The 27651-nt window shown below is 40.3% G+C and overlaps 1 protein-coding gene across 1 annotated transcript; it reads right to left on the reverse strand.

Annotated features, from left to right (window-relative positions):
* Nucleotides 1–27461, reverse strand: erlin1 (ER lipid raft associated 1). The gene is made up of 12 exons (XM_080215921.1): nt 27391–27461; nt 20774–20896; nt 17735–17816; nt 15692–15738; nt 13066–13127; nt 11432–11557; nt 9226–9299; nt 8795–8853; nt 8038–8129; nt 4463–4552; nt 3085–3164; nt 1–2239 (listed from the first exon to the last, which is right to left on the reverse strand). Exons 2-12 carry the CDS (start codon nt 20887–20889, stop codon nt 1997–1999), a joined length of 1071 nt encoding a protein of 356 aa, XP_080072047.1. The 5' UTR covers nt 20890–20896; nt 27391–27461; the 3' UTR covers nt 1–1996.
* Between the last annotated feature and the right edge of the window lie 190 nt (nt 27462–27651).

A 27651-nucleotide genomic window follows, 5' to 3' on the forward strand; every position in this document is an offset into this window, starting at 1 on the left:
TGGTATTAAAATAAGTTTATTTTTGTGAGTTATTGGAAAAAGTCAATCTTGTGCCTTTATATTCAGTATATAATTTTTTAAAAAGAGTTACTCATGTTCTTCATTTGCTCCAAACCCATTCACCAGATATTTAAACGTAACTGTTTTAGAAGACATAAAATTCCAAGCCCCTGCTCAAAGCATTTCACACTTGTAAACTTAAACTCCACTGATTCCCATCATTTCCCAACGCAGAACAATCTTAAGAGGCTTAACGAGTGAAAAGAGGTAAGCCACCTGAATTTTAGAATTACTCAAGTGCAAATAATTTCACATCAAAAATACCAATGAGACACAAATCTGCATTGTATATTCAGTACCAAAAGGAGCAACATTATAAACCCAACAAATCCCAATATAGTGAAATCAAATTTAAATCAATCCAGAGTTGTTTACGTAGATTTTTTGAAAGTTTTTTTGGTACATCATTTGAGACAGGCACAGCTTTATATGATGAGAAATAAGTCAGACCCATTGGAACCAATATTCAATTTTCACATCAAAACTTTAAATCAGAATGGGGAGGGGTCAGTATCAGCTCAATACAAACATTGCATATAAAAGCTAGAACACTACAAGATATCAACTACACATCATGATGTAAAATGGTTCTATTGTATAATGAATTATCAAAAATAAACATTAGTATCTGCATATACCAACTGCCCAGAAGTCAAAGAGGGGCTCTTGGCAAGGAAAAGTATTTTTAATATTTACCTGCAATTCAGCCCACATATTTAATAGTTATTTTAATCTCATTTAATTTTTCCAACAATTAATATATGTATAGGACAACTGAATTAGAAAAAGTTATTAATGGAATCTAAGAAATTTTGCATTATCGAGTTCAGATTAGTTGTGAATGATTGCAGTAAATTTTAAGGATGAATCTTTTGACCTGGCAGTACTGGATCCCACATCAGAACTGCAACTTAAAGGCAAGTGACCATGCACTATACCCATCAATGGTGTGGTATCCCTGCAATGGATGATATCTAGTCTGTGTTAAAAACGTTGATAAATCTGAAACAAAACCTTGTAAAACTGATTTTCCAATTTTTACAATACAGGAAATATGACACGCCAAAACTGTTTCCACATCCACCAGCATTAAGACCCAGATCAACCCGAGATGGAAGCGATGCACTTTCAGCAACAGTCCCTTTCACAAAGCTATCTAAAGAGACTTGTTGCACTGAGCACACAGATCGACGTTTTTTTATTATGTCCCGTCGGGCATAGCTGCCAACATACTTTTAGGGCAGCTGATGTGTTTTTGGAAGGCAGTATAAAATTAAGTACTTTCAGAAATAAAACATTTGACATAGATTATGGCATTCGCTAACTGGTGACTGGGAAGATTCATTGTTTCCGATAATAAAGGTAAATAGGGGCATGTGAATTGTGGAAATACAATGGCATTTTAGGAACTCCAAAGTGTATTTTCCAACTTCACTGATCTGATAAGAGTACTGTAGTTTGTCCAAAGTTAAATAAAGATTTCTTCACCGGTCATTTTCCTGTTGATTTGATCATAACTAAAATCACAAAAGCAAAATACACAATCATAGCATTTCGACATTCCAATCACAAACGCTGTGACATCCTTACAAATACACAAAGCAATCCTTGTTACATGTATTCGTAAATTCACAGAATGTCACAATCAGCGTTCAGTTAGGCGCAACATTTTGTATCAGACATACAGCAGCTTTGATATGGAATAAGTGTTTGGGAACACTGATCATAGCTAGAGTTTTAGACATCAGTAACGTGTCAACATTTCATCCTGTTGCCATTCCAGCATTGCTTTATAAAACCAGAGTGCCCCTTAATATAATGCTGCATCCAATCTGACGGTCGTCATACCAGAATCCATGGGAGCAAAATCCAACAATGTTGTGAAATCCATATTCTGCCAAATTTAACAAAATTTTGCCTCTTTCATGTGCTCACACTAAGTTGCGGTCTCAGAGTCCTTTATTGCATCTTTTTGTTTCTTGCTTGATGCTGCTTTAGGTGCAGACATCTCCTTGTCCTCCTGACTGGAGGAAGCTCCCTCAGTCCTCTGTTCAGTGTTTTGTTGGAAGATATTACTATCCACAAACATGTCTGGGATATCACTACCAAAATAAATCTTGCTGTTTGCTGAAATTGCCTGGTATTTAGCCAGCTCCAGATATTCTTTAGTCAGTTTCAACTGTTAGGAAGACAGGTGGGAAAATAAAACAAAATTTGAATTCACTTCCAACAGGTGAATAATCCCATACCCATTAATCTTCAAGAATGGTATATAATTAATAGCTGCAAAGAATTCCTAGGTCCTTATAATTCACTTTCTTCTCATGGAAACTAAACAAAACACATTTTCTACCCCTTTGCTCAGCTGGAATCTTAAAGCAAATCTATTGAACAAATTAGGGCTAAATTACAATTTAGCATTTTTAAAAAACAATGTTAGCAGGCACCTGTACCCGTGCATTATCATCCCAAGAATCATACTGATAAAAACCAAACAGAATATTCAAGAAGCACCTTTCAAATCAAAACTGTTAGTTGAACACAGATATGCCTGGAATACAATTGAAACAGATAAGTGTATTTCACATCTTAAAATCTACATTTAAAAAGATAGGTTCCTGAATTATTTGCTAAGTATCCATTGTCAGTGCCACTTTTTTAATGCACAATTCTATCTTGCAAGTTCCCTTTTATTTTGATTTACATACTTCTCATATCAAGCCATATGCTGGCAGCGGTTTACCACTCCCAATATTTGCCTCCTAAATGATGCACATCCAGGGGGATTTTTTTTTTAAATCAAAAGAGAATCCAGAGACCAAAAGAAAAGAAAAGCAGGGACTCATTCTATGCATTGCCAAGTCACAAAGCTCCTCTGTATCTATACATGTGGAATCTCCCCTTTCATTACAAGTATTCTACAATGAAACATAGAGAACACTTGTTTGTATTTAGCCATTTGGAATTTACATATGGAATTGTATTTACATATGGAAATCAAGTGCACAAAAAGGAGTTTCATACCTGGTTGGCTTGTGCAGTCTTCTGAGCAGTATAGAAGTCTGCATCTGCTTTAGCTTTCTCCTTGGCTAAATAAGTAGCATCTACAAGCAAACAGAAAACAACTGAATCTCTACTTCTCATTTTAAACTGGGATGTTAGCTGAAAACCATATTTAAAAAAAAAATTTAACATTAACCCATGTAGTAATGATAGATTGCCATTAGTTTATCAATGCAGAGTTCAGTGAACTAGGCAGATTTGGCTGTTAACACCAAATGGCACCACTTTCTCTTTATAGTACCTCTCGTTGTGTTCCATTCCAAAACTGCCATTATCAAGAAAAAAGTTTTTCAATAATCACTTATCATGAAAAGGATTGACATCAATAACTATTTGTGCAAATACCAGATCTACAGAATTTGAGAAGCCAGCCAAGGCCTCTGTATGGTACATGAAACATTCATGTCTCTCACTGACGAGAAGTAATATGAATGCAATAATGATGAGGCACAGACCAATCACCAGAATGTAAAAAAAATTAACTTAACAAGATTTTTTACAGGGTCAAATGGAAGAAGTGAGGTTGCATGGGTTACGGGGATAGGATCTGGGTGGGACTGTGGTCGATGCAGACTCAATGGGCTGAATGGCCTCCTTGTGCACTGTAAGATTCTATGAAACATTATTCACATGTAGATTTGGTGGTCATCTTGCACATGCAAGTGATACTCTTATATATTGATAGTAACGCAATAGACAGGAGTGGGAGGAAAGAGGGTGAAATCAGAGATACCAGCTGAAATGAAGGTCCACTTTGCTGCGCAACTGAAGTGAGATTTGTCCCGGGGCTGGAATTCATCCATTTTTACACTTCCACTTTTGGGGGTCGAACAAACATTCTGATCAAAGATGACCCACATTGTTTATTGACAGGAAATGCTGAGGCTACATGGAAGAAAATTTTAACCCACAACTCTCTAATAGCCTGTGACACAAACTCTTTGGACACCAAGTCTCCAGAGACTAGAATTATTAATACTGCCTCAACGAGTGGCTTCAAGCGCTCGCTGCCCTTTTGAGTGTGAAGCAGATTGACCAAGATTTTCTGAGTGGGCTGCATCAGAACACAGCCACTCATCGTAAGGACTGTTGCCCATTTTGTCTGCCAGAGGGTAATTTGTACCATGGAACTATATACGAGGAATCCAAGAAACTGGAAGAAAAAGTACATTAATTGGATGGGAAGTTAGATATTTTGCATCTTGGTAACATGTATATGAACTTGGTCACAAGATAATTACGATTAAGCTAAGATACAGAGCATGTCATCACCCAGATTAAGTTCATACCTTCAAATTAATTTATACTTTAGAATGTACAGATGTTGACAAAATCTCACCTTCAATTTCTGAAATCTTCTTGAGTGTTTCTTTTTCCATAATCTTTTGTTGCAATTGAATCTGTGCTACTTGTGCAACTTTTTCTGCCTCTGTAATATTGACAAAAGCATAGATAGATGCAAATGTACAGCAGAGTGCACGTCACAGTATTTCCACAACACAAGCATAAAGGTTTTTTTAAACAATAAAGCAGTCAATGTAGTATTTCTCAATTTCCTCAAAGCTACATTTCATCTACTTAACAATTGCCCAAAAACATTGTTCCTGATCAACCAAAGATACATGCTTTTTGTCCCATTGTTGTTAACTATATGGACAATATTTAAGCACTAGCATCATATGCATTACAATGGAACACCAAACATTTATTGTACTGCTTCATTTTGCAAATCTTGGGCATCTACCTGCTGTGAAAAATGGCCCAGGTACATCCCATCCACAAAAAAACCAAAAATCCAATCCAGCTAATTACTGCCTAAGCAGCCTATTCTCGATCAAAGTGACAGAATGTATTGTAGACAGTGGGTTAAAGTGGCACTTACATAGCAATAACCTGCTCAGTGATGTTCAGTTGGGTCAGGGCTACTCAGCTCCTGGCCTCATGACAGCCACCATCCAAACACGGACAAAAAAGGTGAACTCCAGAGGCGAGGTGAGAGTGACTGCCCTTGACATCAAAAGCAGCATTTGTGGCACCAAGAAGCTTGAATGAAATTGAAGTAAATGGGAATCAGAGTGAAAATTCTCCTGGTTGGAGTTATACCCAGCAAGAAAGGAAGATGGTTAGTTGTTGGAAGGTCACTCATCTCAGTTCCAGGGCATCCCAGTTTCCTCCCTCAGTCCAAAGAGACACGGGTTAGGTTGATTGGCCATGCTAAACTGCTCCTCAATGCCAGACGGATTAGCAGGGTAAATACATGATGTTAAGGGGATGGGGCCTGAATGGGATTGTCGTTGCAGATTTGATAGGCTGAATGGCCTCCTTTGGCACTGTAGGGATTCTATGATTACTGCAGAATTCCTCAGGGTAATGTCCTAGGCCCAATCATTTTCACCTGCTTCAATTACCTTCCCTCCGTCACAATCAAATTGGGAATATTTGGTGATGATTGTATCTTGTTCATTAAAGCAACAGTGTACAATAACACGACGTGCACATTCAGGCTTGGGCTGATAAGTGGCAAATAACAATAGGCCAGCAAAGACCAACAAAGCAGAACTGAACCATTGAGTTGACACTCAATGAGTTGACATTACCATCACTGAAGTTCCCCACCAAATTATTAGGAATACCACTGACCAGAAGCTGAACTGGGCCAGCCATATACCTATTGTAGCTAACAGAGAAGGCCAGACACTAGGAATTCTGGAGCAACTCATCTTCCAACTTCCCAAAGCCTATGTACCATTTACAAAGCACAAGTAAGGACTGCGATAGAATATTCTCCAATTCCTGGATGAGTCTACCCTCAACAATACAAGCTTGACAACACCCAGGACAAAGCAAACAGTATACAATCTACTTCCTGGAACATTCACTCCCTCCAGCAACAGCAAGTATCACCTACAAGATGCACTGCAACAAGCCAGGGCTCCTTTGACAGCATCTTCCAAATCCATGACCTCTACCACCTAGACAGTCAAGGGAAACAAACACAGTAGAACACTATCCCCTGAAAGTTCTCCTCCAAGGTGCAGAGTATCCCAACTTGGAAATCCTGGGACATCCTTTTTAACAGCACTGTGGGTGTGCCAACACTAGATGGTCTGTAGCAGTTCAAGAAGGCAGCTCACCCACAACCATCTCCGAGGGCAATTAGGGATGAGCAATAAATGCTTGTGTTGTCAGCGATGCTCACATCTCATGAATGAGAAAATACAAACATAGTAACCCTTCGCAATGAATTCAAAATATTCACAGCGAAAATGGCAAGGAATGTACAGCTTATCTAACTGCACGTTAAATGTTAAACGGTGAGCAGTTAATTAAACTAACTGTCAATAACAGTCAGATGCCTGAAGGAATTGGCAAAGCAATGGGTCAGCACTAAAATTTTAAACTGGCATTTTGCTTTGAAGTTAATTAAATTTATTCTATTGTCAGAGATAATTAAATTATAAGCTATAGCATTGAAATAATCATTGTAAGGAAATGGAAATCATTCATTGGGCTACTGCGTTCAAGGACTTGCAAATCAACATTGCCCCTAGAAAGAGACACATCATTTAGTCATTCTTTCACTCAAACCTTTCATTACTCATTGGTGCCCGGAAGGCTCAGAAGCCATGTCTTATGGGAATCATGTCCCTGCTGAGACAATAAAAACAAGGTGACCTGCGTGAAGTAACGTGAGGTTACCAGAGAATCAAACTGACAGAATTATTTTCAGATCTCTGATGTTATACAAGATAACATTACAATCTCAGCTGATGTTACTACTAGAGAAGTCAGATCCCAGGAAAATATTTTACTTTTTGCTTGGACATGTGGAAGGCAGCTACTGAACAGAACCAGAGGAGTCAGCTGATGAACTTTTAACAAAAAAATGGAATATTTATTGATGAAAAGATGAATTCTAATACACTATTCCTTAACCCATTATACCGTTAGATATATGAGGCATTGAAAGGATAAAATAAGTTACAAAATCTATCTTAAATTCTAGTTTTCTAAATACACAGTCCTTATAAACCAAAGGTAAAGCCTGGTCAGATACCCCACACTCTGAATCCAAGTGGCAGATGCCACTTAAATATCCCCTACGGATTTCTCATCAATTCCCTCCAGATGTTTGTAACACCAAGTGCCAACTGGTCTCAGTGGAACGCTGCTTTTCACAAATGTTTCCTTTCTCCACTCTCAAATAACACCTTTAAATCATCCCCCAAATGACAATTTCTCTTGGTTGTCCTCACCAAAGTTCAACCACCAGGGTTTCAATCTCTCCTTCTGGTTTTCCTCTTCCCTGGCCAAGTTACAACAGACAACAAAAGCACTTTGGGGCCTATTTAATCACAATGCATGCAGTCCCAGACAAGAAAACTACAACTCAACGTGATGCTTATACACAGAAAGCAATCAGTATAAAAATAAAATTTCACACTACAGCCACTGAATCTTCATTCAAAGTATCTTTCGCATCATTCATAACTGATGAGATGGTTTTTAAAAAACCAAACGTATCTGAAACAACTGAAATCAAAAGGACAAATTGGATTTTGTGCATTAATACATCTTGTTATTTGTGAAGTTTGGCTGAATGACTAACTTATTTCCAATTTAAAATATCCTTCTGTTCATCTTCCCATAGTATGTTCAGTGCCCTTAATTTATTCTCTTTTTCCAGAGTTATTTGCGTGATTGAAGGATTTTCTCCATCTCAGTTATCATAGTTTGGGCCCACTTGGCTGGGTGCCTCTGGTGCCACTGTCCCAGCCGTTCAAAGTGTCTCAAATAGGATATTTCCCCTGTCTTCCTGGCACTTTGCAGCAACACCAGAAACTCTACCACAACCCCGTTAAAAGTTCAGAGGCTAAGCAAGGCACATATTAAATTTTCAATTGACACACATACCAATAATAGCTCGTTTTCTTTCCGTTTCAGCCTCTTGTTGTACAACCTTTTGCCTCTGTGTAGAAATAAGCAACTTCGTCTTCTCTGCTTCCCTGAAATAAACAATTTGCAAACAACGTAGAAAATGACCAGGCTAAGATGCTCACCATACATTGTATGCTGTATTAACCATTGGGCCTTACAACTGATAATCCATTACAGAGCTTTGGGGGTGCCAATTTTCTACTTCCAGCAAGGAATTCCAGAGGCCATAAAATTACGTACTGTGATTTTTAAACTCACTGGTGCGTGTGTGTACACATCGGATCAAGAGCAAATGGGTCAATTTTGTATTAAGTCCCAAGGTTAAAATCAGCAGAAATTGGCCCACAGTGAAAATTTTCACAGCAGTCACAAATAGCTTGACTTTGAGGTTAAACGCATGTACTTCAAGGCTAGTTTATCGGTAGTTCAGCTATAACAGGTAAATGGTTTTTTGCTACATTTCAGCAACAGCAACTTCTTCATTAAAAACTGATACATAGAGGCTATAAAGATCATAGAATATAGGTGGAAATATATAACAGGTAGAGTTAATGAGATTAGAATGAGGATTTTTTTTTAAATTGAGTTTAACAACTACAGCAAAGCATTGCTTTCTGTTCCAGAGAGTTCACTGAGCTTGTAGATGTTGGACTCTGTTTAAAACTCTCATTCCAAAAGCAAATATTGAAGAACTGATCTAATATTAAACAAGACTGTGAAGTAACCAACTTACATAAGTTCAAAATTTCTTCTAATCGCTTCTGGAATTTTAGGCTTTGTAACTCGAACAGCCTGTTGATTCGCAAGAGAAGCACAATTACAGGGAAATATATCACTGAACAAAGACTCGCGTTTCAGTGGTACAAGAACATTTGCCAAGTCTTTAGCATGTTAAATGAATCAATTCTGTTGAATTTCAAGTGGAAATTCTGTAAATTTCATTTTACTGCAAGTGAGAAAACTCACCAAATGCTGTCTTTCATAAAACACTGAACGTTTTTAATATCAGGCTTCTCAACATGCTGGTCCTCCCAACTATTTTCTTTATTATCAAGGTTTACAAAGTACATCCAAGAAAAATTTCCCAGACTCTTTGCAATATGTACAAAGTGCACATCCTGTAGACCTTGAAAAAGGTATTATGTCAAGGAGTCTTTCACTTACTTGTATAGTAAGACCAGGTGCCATAACGTTCAAGTCTTTTTGTAAAGCCAATTTCAGGTTCTCATCTATTTGATCTAAAGCATGAACAATTCAAAATGTATGATATAAACAAGGCTGAAGCAAGTAGTCAAGTACAATATTAAATCATTCTATTATTCGAAATGTCAGTCCATCCAACATAAAATTTCTAACGGTTGCGGCTTCCATGTATAGTGCAGCAGCAGAGGTTCAGCACTGCACAGGAATAAGAAACATCACACCAGCTGCTCCAACACTCACTGACCAACTCAGTAGCAGAAGTCTAATCAGATCCCCAACCTCCCCTCTCAGCTAAAGAATGCTGTGTGGATTAAATGAAATGGGTGACATAATGGTTAGCACTGCTGCCTCAGCACCAAGGACCTGGGTCCAATTCCCAGCTTAGATCACTGTCTGTGCAGTCTGCACGTTATCCTCGTGTCTGCATGGATTTCCACTGGGTACTCCAGTTTCCTCCCACAGTCCGAAAGATGTGCTGCTTAGGTGCACTGACCATGTTAAATTCTGCTTCAGTGTTCCTGAACAGGCGACTAGGGGATTTTCACTAACTTCGTTGCAGTGTTAGTGTTAAGCTTACTTGTGACATTAATAATAAATAAACCAAATGGATGAGTAAAATTTTATATTTTCTACACTACCATACGCTCTTCCAACTTACTGTTTTGTTTAAAATAAGACTCATCAAAAGCAATTCCATAATCAGTAGTCACCATGCCAATAGAAATTAATTTTTCATCTAGAATTAAGAGTTACAATTAACTAAGTTATTTTAACTTTTCAATGATTACATCCAACTTTTGTTCATACCCAGATGAATAGTACCTGGATTCAATTTACGTATTACAGCACCCATATTTAATGGCACATATTTACAACTTTGATTGATCTCAACAATGTTGAGTAGAGAACAGTGGATAGAGCGGATACTCTAATAGTGGATAAAGGATTGGCTGTCTAATCGGAACAGGGAGTTGGAATCAGTGGGTATTATTCTGGTTGGCGGTTGGTGACTAGTGGAGTGCTGCAGGGATCGGTGCTGGGGTCTCAACAGTTTACCATTTATATAGATGATCTGGAGGAGGGGGCTGAGTGTAGGGTGATGAAATTTGCTGATGACACGAAGAAGAGTGGAAAAGCAAATTGTGTGGAGGGTGTGGAAAGTCTGCAGAGAGATCTGGATAGGCTGAGCGAGCGGGCGAGGACCTGGCAGATGGAGTATAACGTTAGCAAGTGTGAGGTTATCCACTTTGGCAGAAATAATAGTAGGAGGGATTATTATTTAAAAGGCAAAAAGCTGCAGCATGCTACGGTGCACAAGGACCTGGGGGTCCTTGTGCACGAATCGCAAAAACCCAGTCTGCAGGTGCAGCAGGTGATCAAGAAGGCGAATGGAATGTTGGCTTTTACAGCGAGGGCGATAGAATGTAAAAGTAGGGAGGTCTTGCTGCAACTGTACAGGGTACTAGTGAGGCCACAGCTGGAGTACTGTGTGCAGTTTTGGTCGCCGTACTTGTGCAAGGATATATTGGCCTTGGAAGGAGTGCACAGAAGGTTCACTAGGCTGATACCGGAGATGAGGGGGTTAGCCTATGAAGAGAGACTAAATAGACTGGGTCTGTACTCAGAGTTTAGAAGGATGAGGGGGGGGGGGGGGGGGGGGGGGGGCGGTCTTACAGAGACGTATAAGATAATGAAGGGGATGGATAGGGTAGAGGTAGAGAGATTCTTTCCGCTCAGAAAAGACAGCAGGACTAGAGGACACAGCCTCAAGATGGCGGGGGGGGGAGAGAGAGAGAGAGAGCAGTTTAGATCAGAGTTGAGGAGGAACTTCTTCACTCAAAGGGTGGTCTCTGGAATTCTCTGCCCGTTGAAGTGGTGGAGGCTACCTTGCTAAATATATTTAAGTCACGGGTAGATAGGTTTCTGACAGACAGGGGAATTAAGGGTTTTGGGGAGAAAGCGGGAAAACGGAACTGATCCACTTCAGATCAGCCATGATCTTATTGAATGGCGGGGCAGGCTCGAAGGGCTAGATGGCCTACTCCTGCTCCTATTTCTTATGTTCTTATGTGAGTAAACAAAACAAATGATTGAAGTATCGTTTCAAGCAAATAGCAATCTTCCATCACAAATAAAGATCTTTTAAATTAAGAATAACAAGGCCTACCAAAAAATTCAATGTAGACCTCCTGCAAGGTGTGCACACTACAAAACTGGTTCAACTCATGATGAATTTTGTTGAAAATCAAAGTCTTATCATAGTCGGCTGTGTAGTTCTTAGCAATATCATGCACTGAAAGGAAGCAAAAGAAATTTTACTTTTACATTCACTCAATCCCCATTTTGCAGATTAAAAAGTATGAAGTCCACATACCTACATCCGAAGTATTCACATAGAAGAGGAATGATATAAAAATTTATTATCAAAATAGAGAATTTAACAAATTAATGTTTAATATGGGGGAGACACAGAGTACATCAGCAGATCTGGCAGCATCTACTGAGAGAGATACAAGAGTTAATATTTCAGGTCTGGAGATGTCCTCATCAGAATAGGCCTGAAATGCTAACTCAGTATCTCTTTCCACAGGTGCTGCAGAACCCTATCAAATATTTCTGGCAGTTTCTGTTATTGGTTCAGATTTCCAGCATCAAAGCATATTTGCTTTTTGCTGTTGTAAGAGATCCTACTGGCAGTCATAGTTCAATAAATACCGATGTGAAGTACAGTTCAAATTGTTTTGCATTATCCAATAATCAGTATTACATATGCAATAAATAGGAATTTGCTGTTTAAACATGTTCTCTAATACTCTGAATAAAGCAACTTATTTTTCAGAGTACATTTTAAGAAACAGAGTGCAGAAAAAGATCTAAGGGTATCAATTAATAAAAGGTGGTGGTAAAGATAGAAAATGCCAAAGAACGGCAAATCAGATTCTGGCTCCATATAGCGGGACACTAAATATTAAACAGTGCAAATATCTGAGTCCCCGTGGCTTACATTGGCTTCTCTGCTGGCCTTAGTTTCTTTTTCTCCTGCAATTTAATTAAGGAATGGGCTGTAGCATTGTATGAATGGAACAGTTCCCACATTTGTTTTCAGTGTTGCACAGTCTGATCAAATTCAGGATAAATCTCCCATCATCATCAACATCAGCTTCAACATCAGCTCGACTAACCACCCACCAGTTTAACATTAAAGCTCGTCACCTTATAACCCTGTATACACTGGAAATGGAGAATGCAACAAAAAAAGTGAAATCATATTAATTGTTTAAAAATATTTAGAGGAACAGGCCATGGTATTTTTATGTTGAAGCCTCATTTTAAAAATGTGAGACAGCAATTCTATTTGTTATTCATTAATTTGGGGTTTGGAACATTAGACAGCGGCTGAATGTTTTCCTGTGGTGTCTCAAACTAGGGTTTCTGAATAAGGAGGTAGCCATTTAAAATCAAGGCAAGGAGATTTTTTCACCGAAGAGAGTTGTGAATCTTTGGAATTCGCTAAAGGACGGCAGATGCTCCAGAGGGTTTTACAGACAGAAAAAAAACCAATAGGTTGAGGTAGATCATCCATAATCATATTGGCGAGCAGAGCAGGTGTGAAGGGCCAAGCAACTTATTCCTGCTACGGTATTTTATGTTCCTATGAAATAACTCTTCCTATATGGCAAATTGTGCCTTAATGTTATTGCTCATTGCTTTTATAAAGAAACAAGCTCTATTAAAGCAAGAAGCCTGCCTTAACCACTGTTGCTCAAGTCTCAAAAACTACAGGGCTCACCAAATGCTGACCTGCACTTGGAGCAAGACTGTTTACCACCTCTATTCTGTCGAAATAGATCATGACGCCACCACTGCAAGCAAAAGAGCAAAAATGTTAAGTATTTCTTAAAACAGCTCAACACAACCTCAAATTATAGTCTGTAAACAAAATAAAAAGCTTCTGTCCACACAGGGACACAAGTGCATGAAAATTTCACAAGGTAAACCACAAGTCATGGTTAATTACACCTAACCCAGTTCCAATTGCGTGTTTGATTAGTTGCAACAATAAACAAGGTGAAGATATCTTGAAGGCAATTCTCCAGCCTCCCAGCTGTGTTTCTCAGCAGCAGGCGGTGGCATGCTGTTCACTGGTGGCAGCATTCTTTGGTCCCAATGCCGTCAGTTGGATTTCCCATCAATGTCACCACACGCCACCATGAAACCCACAGGAGGGGATGCGCTGCCACAGAACTTCCCCCCCCATATTTCTCAAATTACGCCATACACTACCTGGGTAGCATGCTCAGGACATGAGCACTGCTACAATCTGTTAATGTACCCATATTTGATTTTGATTTATGGTCACATGTATTAGTTTACAGTGAAAAGAACTGTTTCTTGCGCGCTATACAGATATAGCATACTATTTATAAAAACGGAAATGAGAAAGTGCAGAATGTGGCGTTACACTCATAGCAAGTGTGTAGAGAAAGATCAATTTAATGCAAGTCAAGTCCATTCAAAAGTCAGATTGCAGCAAGGAAGAAACTGTTCTTTAGTCGGTTGGTACATGACCTTGGACTTTTGTATCTTCTTCCCAATGGAAGACGATGGAAGAGAGAATGTCCAAGGTGCATAGAGTCCTTAATTATGCTGGCTGCTTTGCCAAGGCAGCAGGAAGTGCAGACAGAGTCAACGGATGGGAGACTGGTTTGTGATGGATTGAGCTACATTAACAACCTTTTGTAGTTTCTTGAAGTCTTGGGCAGAGCAGGAACCATACCAAGCTGTGATACAACCAGAAAGAATGCTTTCTATAGTGCATCTGTAAAAGTTGGTGTGAGTCATAGCTGGCATGCCAAATTTCCTTAGTCTTGAGAAAATAGAGATGTTGGTGGGGTTTCCCAACTAGTGTCTAGGCAGCATGCTGTTCATAGGTGGCAGGATTCTCTGGTTCCACCGCTGTCAACGGGATTTCCCATCAATGGCACCACCGTGGTGCCCTTGATGGGAAATCCCATTGACAGAGGTGGAACCTACCAATACCTCTACTTTCTCAGAAGACTAAGGAAATTTGGCATGTCAGCCATGACTCTCACCACCCACAGGAGAGGGTGCACTGCCAGAGAATTTCCCCCCATATTTCTCTATTGTACCATATACTATGTGGGTAGCATGCTCAGGGCACAAACACAGCTACAATCTATTAATATACCCATATTATCAATCTCTCCACCACTTCAAAGTAACATTAGAGTGTATTTTTAATTGGCAAATTGCAAGAACTTGATTGCTTTATTGTTTCCACCAAAGCTATCGCACTTGAAATTAAATTACATCTTAAGTAAACTGCATAAATCATTCAAAGCTAACAACGTGACTGCACATTGCAGAAACAGGTCTTTAATTCACACCTGACAAACTTCATGCACTTATGCTGTAAGTTACAGTAAAAACCATTTCCAGACAAAAACAAAACAGCGGAAAAGAAAATCTGGTAAAACTCTTCTCAATTTATCCAATGCATAAACTCCACTGCTGACACAGTGGCACAAGCTAATCTGGCTTCGCTCAAATGGGAATGTGTGCGTGCCTCAAGCTTTTGATTGTCAAAAATGCTTTCTCCAAAGTGAATACTACATTTGCAGTCAAACAAATCAAAAATGGGAACAACATACCCAAGCAATATAACCTTATTTAAAAAGAATTGTTGATTAAAAGAACTTTTGGTATCAATAGGTGCTCTTCTGGTTGGCGGTTGGTGACTACTGGAGGGCTGCAGGGATCGGTGCTGGGGCCTCAACTATTTACCATTTATATAGATGATCTGGAGGAGGGGGCTGAGTGTAGGGTGACGAAATTTGCTGATGACACGAAGATGAGTGGAAAAGCAAACTGCGTGGAGGGTATGGAAAGTCTACAGAGAAATCTGGATAGGCTGAGCAAGTGGGCGAGGACCTGGCAGATGGAGTATAACGTTAGCAAGTGTGAGGTTATCCACTTTGGCAGAAATAATAGTAGGAGGGATTATTATTTAAAAGGCAAAAAGCTGCAGCACAGGGACCTGGGGGTCCTTGTGCATGAGGCGCAAAAACCCAGTCTGCAGGTGCAGCAGGTGATCAAGAAGGCAAATGGAATGTTGGCCTTTATAGCAAGGGGGATAGAATATAAAAGTAGGGAGGTCTTGCTGCAACTGTACAGGGTACTGGTGAGGCCGCAGCTGGAGTACTGTGTGCAGTTTTGGTCGCTGCACTTGCAGAAGGATATATTGGCCTTGGAGGGAGTGCAGGAGGAGGTTCAGTAGGCTGATACCGGAGATGAGAGGGTTGGACTATGAAGAGAGATTAAACAGACTAGGTCTTAGTTCTGTTTTTATTTTAAAAAGTGTAAAATAGTCACAAAAGGATACCAAAATAACAGAAGTGTAACATACCTTGTTCCACAAGGCACATTTTTCACTTCATCTGTTTGCAAAGTTGTCTGAAACAAAAAAGAAATATTATGAAAAACATCCTCTGTTAATACATGAGCTGGAGAGAATACATGGCTCAGTGGGCAACGACCTGATGCATTTTTCTTTTTTTTTACAGCACATGGGTATAACTTTGATCTCCAGCACCTTTCCTGTGCTTACTGCTAGGGTAGTTTCTATTAACAAGAATTTCACAGGAACAGAAAGTCTTGATTGTGAAATATATGTGGATTTAAATGTCACTTGAGTTTACATTAAACCTCCTTTCTTCTGTTCCCAGCTATTCTCAACTCTAATCCCCTTCTAGGAAATAGATCTCAAAATGCAGGAAAATCAGCTTTAAACCACTGCAAGCAGACTAAACCTACTTACACAAATATTAATAATATATACAGGCAAACTACAAGGTCATAATAATCAGGTCTGTATTTCACACAAGTGCATCTTTTTTCCCCAACCATCTTAGTACACTCAGCAATATTCGAGATTTTTAAAATCTCCAAATATGAATAAATGGGAGGAATTTGCAGAACGGGATTCATCTCCAGGACCATAGAACGGTTTGGGAGCAGCAGCACCAGAATCCTAATGGCAAACATCGACTCAGGAATGAAGTGGCCAATGGATTGGCAGACAAATCCACAAGGCAGCAGCAGGAAACAGACAAAAATTGTTACGTGGACAATTAAGAATCATTTGCATTCTCCCGGACACTATCAAATGCACCTTATGGAATTACAAAAGTGGCAAGCAGAGATCACAGGCCATCGGACCCTTGGCCACTAAAGCTGATGGTGCTCAAGTGCAATGCCTCTCTGAGATGGTAGGACAGCCATCTGGCAGCTGCCTTCCACTGGAGGACAAAGAGTTTGCAAAGTTGTATTCTGAGCAGCTGTGACATGGACTGCATCAGTTCACAGTGGTAGCTCATCAGTACTTAGGACAATTAGGGACAGGCAACAAAAGTGCTGAGCTAGCCAGCAATGCCCATGCCCCATGAAAGAAGTTTTAGAAAAGAGAAGGGGATGTACAGTCTAAATCAAGGGGAAGCTACCAAGTGAAAGGGCTAAAAACAAACTTGTTGGGGCATAGGTGGTGGAGGTGCAAACACCGGAGACCCCTTCCTGGAGATGCAGGAGCAGCAAAGCAAACAGCACATCTCACCACACCACTTCTAACTGGCTGCCCACTGCATGATCATGATTGACGTGGAATCCAAGAATCCTTACAGGAGGTCATTCAGCCCATCAAGCCTGCATCGACAACAATCCCACCCAGGCCCTATCCCCATAACCCCAAGTATTTAATCCTGCTAATCTACCTGACGCTAAGGGGCAATTTAGCATGGCCAATCAACCTAACCCGCACATCTTTGTGTGGGAGGAAACCAGAGCACCTGGAGAAAACCTACGCAGACACTGGGAGAACGTGCAGACTCCGTACAGTCACCCGAGACTGGAATTGAACTTGGGTCCCTGGTGCTGTCAGGCAGCAGCGCTAACCAATGTGCTGCGCAAAAGGATTGTCTAACATTTTATAGTCTGCTTGAGGATCCCCCCCCCGGATCAAATTTCACCCAATGGGTATTTGGATATCTTCCTTTAGTATTTGAACTGATCTTCCAATTGTTATTTTTGCAATATTAAGTAGTCCTATTTTTCTCTTTGAATTCAAACAGTGCATTATAGAATTATTTATCATCACTACCTTCTGGAGTGGACATGCAAGCTTGTGGCAATAAACAATGTATTTTGACAATTATTAGGAGGATAAATACGTGGGGCCTGAGTGGGATTGCTATCAGTGCAGGCTTGATGGGCCAAATGGCCTCTTTCTGCACTGTGGGGATTCTAAGATGTCACAACTAAAAGGATTCAGGAAAAGAACCTTCCAGAAAATCACAATAGCAGTACAATTCTCAAAGTTATTACAGAACATGGATCAGACGAGTCACAACTGCATCCCATCTTGCACCTGCTGGCAATTTGAATAAGGATTGCTAACCTGAACAGATCTGAAGTGTGTAATGAATGGTATCATAATGTGATATCCTGGTGAACTTGGACTGGCCAACAAAGCACCACCTCTAAAGAAAAGAAAAACAATTAAGTACATTTTGCCAAAAATAAACTCAGTGTCATACAAAAACATATCACAGATAACATCAATGTAGCATGTAACAGGCCTGTATTTCAGTTTAACTGTGTTCTTAAATTTAGGAGAAATGATAAAAGAATTTGCAGCACAGAAACATACCATGCAGCTCAACAAGTCTATGCTCCACAAGTCTCCTCTCCATCATACTTCATCACACCCAAAATGCATCAGCCCTGGCTCAATTTCCCAAGCCGCAGGTTGAAGTCCCATTCTAGGATCTAAGATCAAGATTGGCATTCTAATGTAGTACTGCACTTTGAGATGCTGTCATTCAGATGAAACATTAAGTAAAGGTCCGTCTTTACTTTTAGGTGGATGCAGAAGGTCCAGTGCCACTATTTTGAAGAATAGGGATGTTAGCCTTGCGTTCTGGTCAACAGGAAGGAGCAGAGAAGCAAGAGTGGGCCAGTCAGCCCATCAAGCTTGCTTTGTTCTTCAGTATGATCATGGTTAACATCCACTTCAATAGGATGTGGGCATCGCTGACTAGGCCTGCATTTTCTGGCCTTGAGAAGGTGGTGGTGAGCTGCCTTCTTGAACCACTGCAGACCGTGTTTTGTAGGATCACCCACAATCCTGTTAAGAAGGGAATTCCAGGATTGAGAGCCAGGGAAGTGAAGGAAAGGCAATATATTTCCAAGTCAGGATGGTGAATGGCTTGGAGAAGAACTTCCAGACGGTGGTGTTTCCATGTGTATGCTGCCGTTGTCCCTTCTAGATGGTAGTTGTCATCAGTTTGGAAGTTGCAGTCCGAGCAAATTGTTTCAGTACAGCTTGTAGATGGTACACAATGCTGCTACACAATGGTGCTACCGCGCATCAGAGACGGATAATGAAGGTGTTAGCGTGCCAATCAAGTGGGCTGCTTTTTCCTGAATGTTGTGGAGCTTTGAATGTTGTTGTAGCTGCACTCATCCAATTGTGGAAAGTAGTATCCAATCACACTGTGCAAACAACCCCAATTCTCACCTTATGATGGAGGTCATGGATCTCTGTCCTAGGACATCACCCTGAAGAACTCTGGAAGCAATGTTCTGGAACAGAGATTACTGGTCTCCAATAACCAATCTTCATCTGTTCATGAACTCTGACCACTGGAGAGTTTTCACCCCAACTCCAATTTTGCTAGCGCTTCTTGACGCTACATTCACTCAAATGCTGGTTTGACAGTTCTCACCTCAGGAATTCATCTTTTGTCTATATTTGGACTAAGGCTGTAATCAGGAACTGAATGGCCCTCACGGAACCAAAATGAGTGACAGTGAGCAGGTTATTGTTCAGTGTAAGTGCCACTTGAGAGCACTGTCAATAACACTTTGCTGATGACTGAGAGTAGACTGATGGGGCGGTAATTGATCAGGTCGGATTTGTCCTTCTTTTTGCATACAGGACAAACTTGCGTAATTTTCCACACTCCTGGTGAGTTAATGCCAGCATGTTAGCTGTGGTGGGATTTGAACCAGTGTCTCCTGAGCTCTGGATTACTAGTTCAGTGATATTACCACTACACCATCACTTCCCCATTCAAGATACACTGCAGTAATCTGCCAAGCCTCCTTCGACAACAACTTCCAAACTGTAAGCCTCCCGAAAGTCAGAGACAGCAGGCAACACCACCCCGTGCAAGTTACCTTCCAAGCTACAGACCATCCTGACTTGGAACTGTTTCACTGTCCCTTCACTGTTACTGGGTCAAAAACTCTAACAACATATGGATGTACTGAGACCAGATAGACTGCAGTGGTTCCTCACTAAGTCCTCAAGGGCCAAGGAGCTTCCAGATAGTAAATGATGGATGGGCTGATAACATCTATGCATAGTGATGTATTAGGCACTCGTTGTTCCACATGCATATCATAAATATCCAAATTTCACCATCAGCACCAGGAGTAGACACGTGAGGGATATAATTCTATGTCCATTTTTGGCAGCGAACACAGAAAATGCAAGTTGGTAAACATTTTAATCCAGTTTCTAAAAGTGTTGTAATGATCAGTTTAGAAGAAAGTTCCAGAAATCTAATCTGCTCAGCTAAACAGTATCCAAGGAAAATAAACTTAGGGTAACTATCCTGTTGCAATGGTATAATATGTCAAACAAGCTGACAAGCGAATTCCACTATCATCCCTTTTCTCTTCTCTTTCAAAAAAATTGTGGAACAATGTAGAAAATCTGTCCATAAGTAAGGTCGCTGTACTGGAAAGCTTCATGGTGTTATCAAGAAAGTTGGGGTGCCACTACAGCACAGTGGTTAGCACTGCTGCCTTACAGCATCAGGGACCTGGGTTCGATTCCCAGCTTGGGTGACTGAATGTGTGGAGTCTGCACATCCTCCCTTTGTCTGCATGGATTTCCTCCGGATGCTCCAGTTTCCTCCCACAGTCTGAAAGATGTGCTGGTTAGGCGCATTGGCCATGCTAAATTCTCCCTCAGCGTACTCAATCAGGCCTGGAGTGAGACGACTAGGGGATTTTCACAGTAACTTCATTGCAGTGTTAATGTAAGACTACTTGTGACACTATTAAATAATTTAATCAAGGATTGGGTGGGCAAAGAAAATCACTCTTAAATGTACATAACCTGAACATTAAATCATCTGCTCTCTCAATAATAACCAGGCTGTTGTGCTTCTCCAATTCTTAGTTTCAGATTTTCAACACAATGACCAGATGCTCTCCACCTCTACCAATACATAGTTTTAAAAAAATACTGCTCACTTCCAAAATTCACAAATAGGATCACAGACATTTTGAAATGTCTGTTCAGAGGAAAATTGGGACTGCCCAATTAGCTGCCAAGATTTGCATATTAAATTGAGATAAGGTGCTCTCCTTATATCTTTATTCTGTATGCCTCAAATCTGCTACGAGTCAAATGATTTAATACCTGTAGTAAATGCCAAGGTGCCCCTCTTCAATCTTGTGTATGGAAGAGTAAAGGAAGAAGGCTACGACTCCAGTTAATGCAGCCACAACTGCTCCAACATGAGTCATTGTCATCATACCTTATCTGCAAGGAAGGAGATGGAACAGCAGATGATAATGAAGCAGGGCTACATTAAAACAAATATTTCACAATCATAATCTGATGTACAAGTTAGCATTTACTTCTCCAAGCATGGAATGTTCAGAAATAAACGTGCTGGAGAAGCAATTTCATATCATAACTTTGCAATATTGGAGCAACTTAAACAGATTCTGACATTCAATTAATTAGCAAAATGTTTAGAAAAACCCACTTATATTTATAAAGATGACAGTTACGTGCACTTATTTAGCACCTTAAACATAAAACAAATTAAAGCAGCAGAATCTATGCTTAACATCAAGAAACTAAACTTTGAAAGCGGTTCAGAAAATGTTCCAGTGTCAATGTCTTGGTAGCATCAGCATTGTTGAGTCTACTCTACAAAAGGAATCTGCAAAGATTCAAACTTTGCCAAGTGAAGTTTCCTCGCTTCTCCTTTCTGAATCTGATCTGGTTTCAAGGACACAAAGCTTTCCTTAATAGGCCAATTCATACCATCAATATCAAACTCAACTTTCTGGTTTCTTAATCTTCAAGGACAAGAATGCAATATTTGCTGTCAATTGTGAAAGGGTCACACGTTATGAAAAAAAAAGATTCTACCATAGTAAAAAATTACCAACAAGTTACTTAGTAACCTAAGCAAAACCTGTTTCAGGCAAGACAGCTTTACTGGTTTCTTACATGCTGAACCAAACAACAAAGTAATTTGACAACACACTGCTTCAATCGTACCTGTAGCGGTAAATAATAATTTAAACAATACTTTTCCCAGTTAAAAATACTGTGGATGCTGTGCCTAACATTTCTCAGAAGATTGAGAAATTATTCCCATCATAAATGCCTGATCTCAGTAGAAACAGCATTTTTATAAATCATAATGTACACATGCACTTTTAAACTCAATACTGCTTTCCCCAATCAGGTAATAGTGCTAGATGTTAGATCACAGACCATCAATTCAAATGGCACGTTATCGAAGTCAGACATTTTTAATATCAGGCAGGTCAGTGGGTAGCATCCGCACCTCCAGGCCAGAAATTCCAAGATCATGTCCCAGTTCCAGACTTGAAGGCCATGCAAACGATGTGCATAACATGATCCAACAGGTAGGTTATCAGTCTGTAAATCTTTCCAATATGCCTGACACCAGGCTGTAAGAGTGGGAGAGTTTCCTGGTCAGCCACAATACAAAAGGCAATGGCAAACCATTGCAATACTTTGCCTACCATAATCACGGACCAATCAAATGGAAGTCCATGGTCACCAAAGTCCTCGAGCCTGGCACCCAAAGCAGGATTCTTAATATTACTGAATTAATTACCCTAATACACTCATTTACTTATAGCACACACCCTGATATTTTATATTGTAAACCATGTATTTGGAGTCCTATGTCTTCCAGCAACAGTTTACAACTATGGTCATGTAGGATATCATTTGTAAATTAAACCATTGACATCAGAAGCTAAACAAAATAGAAACTCAAATATTCCAGACTAAAAGGACTATACAATTTCTACAAGACAAAGTGAGGCTTGCAAATTAGTGTTGAGAAACAGCTCAATGTACACTAATTTTCTCATACAGTATTAATGAATGTTCCTTCAATCATTGATCTTTTTGAGACGACAGTAACGTATATGATTTTCATTGATTCAGCAATCTAAAGCAGGCACTGTGAAAAAATTTGTTTGCAAGTATTGTCAATGGCCATGTGGGAAATTTCTGATCAAGTATAGAGGATTATTTTATATCAATGAATCTCCCAGAGGTAGTTTCTTTCATAGTGACCTGGAATGCACTATTATCTTGTGACAAATCAGAACAGGAGTTTATCATCTCTCTATTTCTTTGATCAGGGATACACTTTACAGATACGGTAAATGCCATCGGTATGCCCTGTGGCCCTACAGATCTTGCAATCAATATTCAGTATCACAGGGAAATATCTGGCTTGGCAAAATTCTGCACACATGAACCAGGAACTGTCCAAAAGCCAAATTAAGTTAATGTTGCACACATTGTTTTCCTCTTTTGAGCTTGACATTTTTCACCAGATGCTCAGCTTTCATTTCCATAGCTTGAATATTATATTGAGCTGATTCTGAGTCTACTGCCTTTTTACCCCATTGCAGCAGCAATGCCAAAGCTGCCGTGTGCGTAGATACTAAAGCTAGAATGTAAACCCAACCCAGAAGTAATCCTTTAACATGTTTAATACACAGTGACCCATATTTTCAACTTCACTTTAGGGTTTTAATTTCCTCTCTACGATAAAATTCAATGTCTTTTAGTTTTACACTACCTTCTTGTGCTTTAGCAAGGGGTCACACTCTCACTCAAAGCTCCAAGTCTTCCTTTACCGTTTCACTGTGCCGAAACATAGAAACCCTACAGTACAGAAAAAGAGAGCCATGTGGCCCACTGAGTCTACACCAACCACAATCGCACCCAGGCCCTACCCCCACATCCCTACATATTTATCCACTAATCCCTCTAACCTATGCATCTCAGGACACTAACGGCAATTTTTAGCATGGCCAATCAATCTAACCCGCATATCTTTGTTTCCTTAAATATTTTGACTTGCTTTGTCCCTCTTGCAGGTTAGAATAATTGAATAATTACGTGATGGCATTACCAAATTATTCAACAAAAGCAGTGTTCTAAAAGTCTTAAGAATGAAATATCAGACAACTGATTCCCTAAGCACAGAGATACAGTACTCCACTACAATAAAAGGCTCTCGTTTCCACTTTAGCACTGTCAGTGTTTACCAATATGCATGAGAACTCTGAGTGCCCCCAGCCTCAGCCCATTCCATCATCCTGGATTAGTTACATTTCTGCATTCCAACATGAATTTAGTTCAGCCATCATCTTCCTGCCCTCACAATTCTGACACTAAATCAATCTCCAGGTGTTGTTCTGCTGCATTCGATCCACCTTATACTCCCTCTCTCCTTTATTGCATTAAAAAAAGTGACAAAGGATAAAAAAAAACTATTTCCTTCCAAGGACCAGTGAATGTAGGAAAGCCTGTGTCAATAGTGGATGTAACTCAAAAGCAAAAACAAATCAGGTCGAGACATCATCTTTACATGTTGGATTGTTTATGTTCAAACTGTCACTGACAAGGGTGTACCATGCACTGACAGTTGACAAAACTTACAGGAGGAATTTTAATTCACCATCTGGTTGCCTGCTTAGATCATCCAGAGGTTTAACATATTATCACTGATATAGTGTGGCAACGAACCAGATCTCGGAGCTTGTTTCTTTATCCCAACATCATAAATAAATTTTTAATCAGTTAAACAAAATTTATTAGTGTCACAAGTAAGCTTACATTAACACCGCAATGAAGTTACTGGGAAAGTCCCCTAGTCGACACACTCCGGTGCCTGTCCTGGTACCCCATGGGAGAATTTAGCACAGCCAATGCACCTAACCAGTGCATCTTTTGGATTGAGAGGGGAAACCAGAGCACCCAGAGGAAACCCATGCAGACACGGAGAGAACATGCAAACTCCGCACAGTGATCCAAGCCAGGAATCAAACCTGGATCTCTGGTGCTGAGAGAGAGGCAGCAGTGCTAACCATTGTGCCACCTGATGCTGCAATAAAGCCAAAAAGATGTCCTACCTATCACACAAATGAGTAACTTGATACACGAACGTTAGTGCCAATATGATGCTCAGTACATAGGCTGTATACCCTGAAGACCAGCAGATCACATCAAACCAAAATGCATCTGGGACATGCTACGTATCCATCCAGCCCATGCTTGCAAAACTCAAAACAGTGTGTAACATTAGCAACATTCTCTAAATAACTGTGTTTGAAGAATTACACTGATAACAAATTTAAGATTAAGTTAGGCTCAGAGTGTGGTGCATTTGTTTGTATTAGATGCTGCAGACAGAATAAACCTGTTTCAGCTAAACAAAAGTGACAGGCAATCACTGATTCATTCTTTGCCCTGGTTTAAATTTCAAATGATGCCTGGCAGACATTTGTCTGTCACATCAACTTCTTTTTAAAAAGTGTGGGATGCAGGCATCACTGACCAAGCCAGCATTTATTGCCCATTCCAACTGCCCTCACGTGTGGCTAAACCACTTCAGGAAGCATTGAGTGGATATATCTCAGGTAAGGTTGACATTTTTGCTTAGAATTGTTATTTGACAACAAGCGATAATGTTTTTACTGTCACCATTAGACCAATTTTTTTGAATTCAAATTTCATCTGCTGTGGTGGCATTTGAGCCCAGGGTCCAAGAGCATTCAGCTGGGTCTCGGAAGTACACATCCAGTGACAATACCATGACGCCATGGCCTCCAACAAGCAATATTCTCTTCTCAAACAGCATAAATAGTTTCCCCTTATACTGACATTTTTGTGAAGTGTCCTGGTGAGTGCAAGACAAAATTCTTTGACACGTCTCTCTTTTCAGTGATACTCAAGCTCCATACTACCAAGTGACTGTCTGACTCCCCTAGTTAAGATGTGGAGATGCCAGCATTGGACTGGGGTAAACACAGTAAGAAATTTCACAACACCAGGTTAAAGTCCAACATGTTTATCTGGTAGCACAAGCCACAAGCTTTTGGAGCGCTGCCCCTTCATCAGGTAAGCGAGGCCCACTTACCTGAGAAGGGGCAGTGCTTCAAAAGCTAATGGCTTGTGCTGCCAAATAAACCTATTGAACTTTAACTTGGTGTTGAGGGGCTTCTTACTCCATTCTAGTTACCAGCTTCCAAATGCCTCCAGTACAATCTGCTACAGTTTCCAGTGCAGAATGGCTTGAAATCAGACACTATGCAAATTAATCAAATTTGCAGCTGATACCAAACCAAGAGGGTTAGTGAACTAGAAAATGGCAGCTCAAATTACAGAATAAACTAAATTAGATGGCTAAGTGATCAGAACAAAGGGATATTAAATTTGACGTCAGTATATGTGAAGTGAAACACTCAAAGAAAAGTGGAAAACACCCACGCAGCACAATTGGGTGAAATAGCAAAAGACGAAGCTGAAAAAGACCTTTGTACACCATGTGCAAAATGGCAGGGTGCCAACAGATTAAAATAACTTGCAGTTATTTAGCACTTTACAACTAAGGAAGTACTTCTGAAGTGCAGTCACTGTTGTAATGTCAGATTCACATCCATTAGCACACAAAGTGCCACAAAAAAGTGAAAACGACCAACATCACCAAGAAATAGCTGAGGTATAAAATTATGTCAAATAGCATTGCGGGATCTTTTACATCCACTGAATTATTCAGCCAAAACAATAGAATACGTCAGATTTGATCAAAGTTTACAGTACTCTGGTCAGAGTGCATCAGAAGAAGTGTCCAGTTCTGGTCACTGAATCATTTATGCTCCGGTAATAATGTACAAGCGTCAACAGTTCTCAATCATGGAGAAATTTCGGCTCTTTAACCTGGGAAGTAGACGAGTGAGGGGGATTTTATAGAAGATTATAAATATTATAGAAAAGGAAAAGTACCTTAAATTGCAAGAGTATGGCAATGGGTTACAGGCTCTGGAACTCTCAAATGATAATTAACTTGCCTTCCAAGTAAACACCATCACCCCTTGAAAGTCAAGTTGAAGCTCTCCCAGCAACCTCATCCACAAACCTATCCTGGCATTTTTGCACATGCTATGCACTTTCAATTGGATTTTTAATATTTGCTCAAACCTCTCAAGTGGCAAATATTCACTTCCTGATTATGTCTTTGCAATTAGCAGCAAATCAAAACATTTAAGTTACCCCAACAACGCCCGAGGAGACAGAAAATAAATTGACATCTGGCAAACTCGTATTATGACACCAGGCAGGGGGAAGGTGACTAGGGCTTTGAGATAAGAGGCCTGAGACCGCAGGGAAGATTAGTAAGAGCAGAAAAGCTTAAGAGACTGAACTATCAGGGGGAAACAAAGGAGCCACACAAATTCAGAAGCGGATAAAGCTGCACCCATCAGGTAGTGTGGAAAGGGAAGGGATGGGGATTTAGAAGTCTGCTGTGCTGAATTGACAGACAGGAGGTGGGCTCAGCAAATCTGAGAGCTACAATGTAGGGATCAAGGGCTTGTGTGGGGTGCAGTATGGAAAGGGTGAATGACTGGAAAGAGCAATTCTGGCTACAGATAAAAGCACAGAGCAGGAAATGAGCACAATTAGGAGTTTGCACTCAAACAGGAAACATTTAAACACAATCAATGGGGAGGGAGGGGGAATGAAAACGTTGAGCTGCAGCTGGGAATGGTTGTTGGGCTGAGGAAGAGGGGCTTCGCTCTCCCCGCCACTGCAAAGTCTTTAAAAAAAAATAAAACCAAGTGTTCCCCGTCCGTGAAATAAAAGTTGGGGATTGGAGGGCGGCAAGGCCCCTGGGACCGAGCCTCTCCCCCGCCCCCGGGTCCACAGCCACAGCTGCCCACCCACCCGGAGCCGCCACTCACCAAACCCGCCGCCGCCTTCCTCAGCACCAACTGCCCCAGCCACCGCCAGCTTCTTCACTTCCGGGTCACTCAGTAACCCCTCCTTAAAGGGGAGGTCCCCCACATCCCCTTTAACCGCCCTGCCGACACATAATTCAGGACCTTCACTCCAGCAGGCAAGAAGCCTTTGCAAGGACTGATTCGTATTTTGTCCATTTTCCCCCCATCCAAGTTTTATGATTTAACCAAAACACAAATCTCAACAATCTGATTTCCTAGCTA

The sequence above is a fragment of the Carcharhinus amblyrhynchos genome, chromosome 31 (genome assembly GCF_965287045.1).
Source record: "Carcharhinus amblyrhynchos chromosome 31, sCarAmb.v2.hapA, whole genome shotgun sequence".
In the NCBI taxonomy this organism is placed as follows: Eukaryota; Metazoa; Chordata; class Chondrichthyes; order Carcharhiniformes; family Carcharhinidae; genus Carcharhinus; species Carcharhinus amblyrhynchos.

Excerpts from the sequence above, each read along its gene's own strand:
- erlin1 (XM_080215921.1), bottom strand. The coding sequence starts at position 20,889 with ATGATGACAATGACTCATGTTGGAGCAGTTGTGGCTGCATTAACTGGA. Across the intron at positions 4,553-8,037 it reads AAGAAAACGAGCTATTATTG|AGGCAGAAAAAGTTGCACAA; the intron begins GTATGTGTGTCA and ends TCAATATTACAG. Across the intron at positions 2,240-3,084 it reads AGACTGCACAAGCCAACCAG|TTGAAACTGACTAAAGAATA; the intron begins GTATGAAACTCC and ends TCTTCCTAACAG.